This window comes from Nycticebus coucang, chromosome 9, assembly GCF_027406575.1.
Source record: "Nycticebus coucang isolate mNycCou1 chromosome 9, mNycCou1.pri, whole genome shotgun sequence".
Lineage (NCBI taxonomy): Eukaryota > Metazoa > Chordata > Mammalia > Primates > Lorisidae > Nycticebus > Nycticebus coucang.
In genome coordinates, this window is record NC_069788.1 from 46,581,735 (window position 1) to 46,587,734 (window position 6,000).

Sequence of the window (6,000 nt, forward strand, 5' to 3'; positions counted from 1 at the left end):
CATTAATGCAATCAAGGGGCACCACGCTCTGGTTTTATATACAATTTGAAATATTTTCATCACACTGGTTAACATAGCCTTCCTGGCATTTTCTTAGTTATTGTGTTAAGACATTTATATTCTACATTTAGTAAGTTTCACATGTACCCTTGTAAAATGCACCAATTACCCTCTCTCCACCCATCCCCTCCCTTTCCCCTTTCCCCATATTCTTAGGTTATAACTGGGTTATAGTTTTCATATGAAAGCTATAAATTAGTGTCATAGTAGGGCTGAGTACATTGGATACTTTTTCTTCCATTCTTGAGATACTTTACTAAGAAGAATATGTTCCAGCTCCATCCATGTAAACATGAAAGAGGTAAAGTCTCCATCTTTCTTTAAGGCTACATAATATTCCATAGTGTACATATACCACAATTTATTAATCTTGTTTCCAGCTGAACTGGGCGCTGGAATGGACATTAAAGGTCATCTAGTCCAACGCTCCACCCCTAAAAGAACTGGCTCTGTTCAGTTCACTCCATAAGGGCCTGTGCAGTTAGGGGGTTCCTTCAACCCTTGGGGCAGGTAACAATACTTTAAAGAAATGTATTGTTCCTGGTTGTGCTGTGGGGAAGGGAGACAAATTTGTAAACCCCAGAGTGAGGTTCTACCTACCCGAGGCTGCTGCTGTGCGGAGGCTGCCACCGGGTGAAGCCACTGTCACCATGTCTGACCAGGAGGCAAAACCTTCAACTGAAGACTTAGGGGGTAAGAAAGAAGGAGAATACATTAAACTCAAAGTCATTGAGGGCAAGGACAAAGAGGAGTTATCAGGACTTAGTGGAGCAAGTTCCTGTAGAGTTGCTACTTTGCTGGGAGCAGTGTCCTTCAGTCAAGGGACTTGCAGGGAGGATAGCAGTGAGATTCACTTCAAAGTGAAAATGACAACACATCTCAAGAAACTCAAAGAATCATACTGTCAAATACAGGGAGTTCCAATGAATTCACTCAGGTTTCTCTCTGAAGGACAGAGAATTGCTGATAATCATAATCCAAAAGAACTGGGAATGGTGGAAGATGTGATTGAAGTTTATCAGGAACAAACGGAAGGTCATTCAACAGTTTAGATATTCTTTTATTTTTTTTCTTTTCCCTCAATCCTTTTTTATTTTTTAAAAATAGTTATTTTGTAATGTGGTGTTCAAAACAATCGAAAACTGGCACCTCATCTCTTTAAAAAACATCTGGTAATTTGAATTCTAGTGCTCATTTATTCAGTATCGTTTGTTTTCATTGTGCTGATTTTTGGTGATCAAGCCTCAGTCCCCTTCATATTGCCCCCTCCTTTTTAAAAATTCCAGTGTGCACAGAGAGGCCACCGTTTTCTGGACTGTGCATTTTCAGGCTTGTGGTGATAAATAAGATCAACCAATGCAAGAAGTATTCATAATGACTTTCCATTTGGCCGTGAAGTTGTAGCATGTGATTGCTTCACTCCTGGACTGTGACTTTCAGTGGAGATGGAAGTTTTTCAGAGAACTGAACTGTAGAAAAATGACCTTTCCTTAGCTTGAAGTTACTTTTCAAATCTGAGGGTTTGGACCAAAAGAAGAATATCAAGTTGGAGTCAAGATTACAGATAAGGTGAGAATAATGACTAACTCCAAAGATGGCTTCATTGAAGAGAAGGCATTTTAAGATTTTTTAAAAAAATCTTGTTGGAAGATGCCCCAAAAGTTGTAATTTTCATTAGCAAACAATAGTTATTCATGCAGAAGTGTATACAACAACAACAAAAGAAATGTATTGTTCCGAAAATTGAGGTTCTTCTTTTGACCATTAAAGACAATGGGAATAAAACTCAAACAGTGGGAGTGGGTATTCTCAGTGTCCCCTCCCCCCCAGGGACAGCATGCTTCTGGGTTCCAGGTTTTCTTTTTTTGGGGAGGAGGGGGGGGTCCAGGTTTTCTTTGCCACCCTACCCATGCACACATTTATGTTGAAGAAATAGATAAGAGTTGACATTTAATCTCAATGTCTAGGAGAATTAATTTTAGACACATTTTCTAAAGTAATTCTGTTTCCAAAGTAAAACTGGACGAATCAGATGACAAAAGAGGGAGTTCAATGCCACCTTCACTTTGGTTTTGGAAAGAACGCTGCCATTCCTATGAGCACTCAAACTGCCTTGAAGCAAGGAATGGGGCTTTTGTTCCTGGTGCTTCCTGCCACTCCTTGGCCAGACCAGTCCCAAGGGGCTGCAGAGAGTGGAGAGACCCCAAACCCTTAGGGATTGCTCCCAGATAGGGATCACTGGCTCACTAGACTCCTCCTCTTCTGTTGCTTCCAAGATCCCCTGACCAGGCTGGTCTGGGAAAAGGATTGAAGAAATGACATTTATTGTATCAGAGTCAGATGACACTGTCTAAATAGGATAGTTCAAGGAGAGTTTATTTATAAGGAAGTATTTACAAAGAAGTGGGTGGAGGATAATAGTCAGTAACCTGGAGCCTGAGCTGTTATTACTTTGAGGTTCAAAGAGGGCAAGGACAGGAGGAGTTATCGGGACTTCGTGGAGCAAGTTCCTGTAGAGCTGCCACTTTGCTGGGAGTAGTGTCCTTCAGTCAAGGAACATAGCCGCCTAAAGGGACCTTGCAGGGAGGGAGCCAAGGGATTAGAAACCCTGACTTCATTCCCCTCCTCCCTCTACTCTCAGGCTGAGGCCAAAAGCAAGAAGCCAGGGAGCACAAAGCTGGTCCTGCTATACAGGTCAGCACCCCCGCAGACCCCAGGGTGGAGCTGTGTAGTGGGTGGGCCTGGAAGAACAGATAGAGGACAGTAGGTACATTCACAACAGGCGGTAAAGAAGTCAGTGTTGTGGAACCAGCAGAGAGTTGTGCAAAATTTGGGCTTCCTTTGGGCTTAGACAGAGAAAAAAAGTTAGTAGCAAGAGAAAACTAAGTTTGTTGTTCCCTGTTGGGGAATTCAGGAAAATTCCCATTTCTAATTCTGTCTGCTACACTTGAATTTTGATGGAGGTTATACTGAATTTATCGAGAAATTTGAGCTTAATCAATTTCTTGTTATTATTAAGTCATCCCATACAAAAGCAGAGAGTATTTCCTCATTTATTCACATCTTGTTTGGTCTTTATGATGATTTTTAAATTTTACTTTTTCCATGGTGGCCTTGTGTATGCTCAATTAATTCTTAGACATTTTATAACTTTTGCTGCTATTGTGATTGGTATTTTACAGCAGTTTTATTTTCAGATCAGTCATTTCTGTTATAGAGACATATACCCAATTTCTTAAAAATGGTGGTAAGAACATATACAAAATTTACTACCTTAACCACTTTCAGGTGTACTATCCAGCAGTGTTAAGTATATTCACAATGTTGTGCAACCAATCTCCAGAATTTTTTCATCTCTCGAAAACCAGAAGTTTAGATCCATTAAACAACAGCTCCCCTGTGCCAGGTGACTATCATTCTACCTGCTGTTTCTATGAATTTGACTACTTATTCCTTGCATAAGTATAATCATACAGTTTTTATCTTTTTGCAACTGGCTTATTTCACTTAGCTGATGTGCTTAAAATTCATCCATTTTGTAGCATGTAACAGTACTTTTTTTTTTTGGGGGGGGGGAGACAAAGTCTTACCCGGTTGCCATGGGTAGAGTACACTGGAGTAATGGGGTCATCATAGCTCACAGTAACATCAAACTCCTGGGTTCAAGTGATCCTCCTGCTTTGACCTCCTGAGTAGCTGAGACTACAGGCGCCTGCCACTATACCCAGCTAATTTTTCTTTCTTTTTTTTTTTTTTTTGTAGAGACAGAGTCTCACTGTACCACCCTCGGTAGAGTGCCATGGCGTCACATGGCTCACAGCAACCTCTAACTCTTGGGCTTACGGGATTCTCTTGCCTCAGCCTCCCAAGTAGCTGGAACTACAGGCGCCCGCCACAACACCCGGCTATTTTTTTGCTGCAGTTTGGCCGGGGCTAGGTTTGAACCCGCCACCCTCAGCATATGGGGCCGGCGCCCTACTCACTGAGCCACAGGCGCCGCCCTAATTTTTCTATTTTTAGTAAAGACTGAGTCTTGCTCTTGCTCAGGCTGGTTTCAGACTCCCAGCCTCAAGTGATCCTCCCGCTTCAGCCTCCCAGAGTGCTAGGTTTATAGGTGTGAGCCACTGCACCTAGCTAAGTTCATCTGTATTTTTGCTGATTTTTTTCCAGTTCTCTTAATTGTGAGGGTTATGATGAAGTCTCGGATTGTAATTATGGATTTATCTATTTTTCTATTCAGTTCTGTCAGTTTTTGCTTTATATATTTTACACCTCTATTATTTGGGTATGAGCATTTATGATTGCAAAGTCTTCTTGGTAGATTGACCCTTTTATTACTAAAAAATGTGCCTATCTTCCTCAGGTGATTTTCTTTGCTCTAACATTTACTTTATTTGATGGTGGTATGCTCATTCTACTCATCCCTATTTTCTTTTGATTAATGATTGCATTGCATCCTATGTCACCCTTGGTAGAGTGCTGTGGCATCACAGCTCACAGCAACCTCAAGCTCTTGGGTTACAGGTGCCGCCTGAACTGGTTTCTTATAAATAACATATATTTGGTCAACCTTTTAAAAATCCATTCTGTCTTTCTCCATCTTGCAGTTGATGTACTTAGACCATTTTCTTTTCATGGAATTATCAATATATGTATAGTTTGCCTGGGATTAGGTTCCCATAACAAAATACCATAGACTGGGGGGCTTACACAACAGAAATTTATTTCCTCATAGTGCTGCAGGCTGGAGGTCTGACACCAGGCTGCCAGCCTGGTTGTTTCTGGCGAGGGCTCTTCCTGCCTTGCAGAGTTGTCACCTTTCACTGTGTCCTCATATGTGGGTGGAGGGCAGTGAGAGAGAAAGAGGAAGGGAAGGAGTACAGAGAGCAAGAGAGAGCACCTGGTCTGCTTTCCTCGTCCTATAAAGACACTAATCCTATCAAATCAGTGACCTCATTTAATCTGAATTATATCTGAAAAGGCCCTGTCTCCAAAGACAGTCCCATCTGGGTTAGGACTTCAACATAGGAATTTGTGGCATATAATACAGTGTGTAGTATCATGGTGGGGCTTAATTCTGCCATTTTATTTATTTTCTATTTGTTTTCTCTGTTTTTCATTTCTCTGTTTACTTTTTCCTGCCTTTCCATGGCTTGAACACTTTTTATAATTCCATTTTTATTCATCAGTGGTGTTTTTGAGGGTACTTTTTTGCATAACTCTTAAGTGGTTATTTATGTATTTCATAAGTATGTAACTTGTCATAGTCTATTGGGGTAATCGTTTACATTTGAATTAATTACAGAAATCTTACCTCCTTTTATGCCCTATCCCTTTACCCTCTCCACTTAAAATATAATTGTCTTAAATATTTCCTCTACATACATTTAGAAACACGTCAGACAGCATTACCATTTTTGCTCCAACCATCAAACATACTTTAGAAAACTTGGAAGAAGAAAAATTTATTATATTTGCTCATATATTTGGTTACCTTGTTCTTTCTTTTCTCTTGATGTTCTATGGTTCCTATTTTATCATTTCTTTTCTGTTTAGAGAACTTCTGCTAGTCGTTTTCATTTTTGCTGGGCAAGTGTTTTCCCACATCCCCATCTCCATTGACATTTTGGGTAAGGAATTTCATGATTGGCCTGCAGAAATGAAATTCTTAGTGTCCTAATTGGTGTTTTTGGATAGCACCACAGGGTGCCTCATTACAGCTTCAAGAGAGGGACCGTGTAGGCTTCCCATTTGGTCTTTCTGGTGTGAATAGGAGTGGGGTCACAGGGATTTCTGTGGTATTTGCCTGGCATAGAACAATTATTTTCTAAAAGTTTTCTATCTTGATAGGCTGCCTCTGTCTTGGTCTTCTGGCAAGTATTATCAGGACTTGGTTTGTTTGTTTTTAGTTGAGGCTTTTTGTTTGTGCTATGTAAGTAG

The 6,000-nt window shown here is 40.6% G+C and overlaps 1 protein-coding gene across 1 annotated transcript; it reads left to right on the forward strand.

Annotated features, from left to right (window-relative positions):
• The first annotated feature begins 710 nt into the window (after window positions 1-710).
• Window positions 711-1,112, forward strand: LOC128594530 (small ubiquitin-related modifier 1-like). The gene is made up of 2 exons (XM_053603415.1): window positions 711-792; window positions 892-1,112. Exons 1-2 carry the CDS (start codon window positions 711-713, stop codon window positions 1,110-1,112), a joined length of 303 nt encoding a protein of 100 aa, XP_053459390.1.
• Window positions 1,113-6,000: the final 4,888 nt, after the last annotated feature.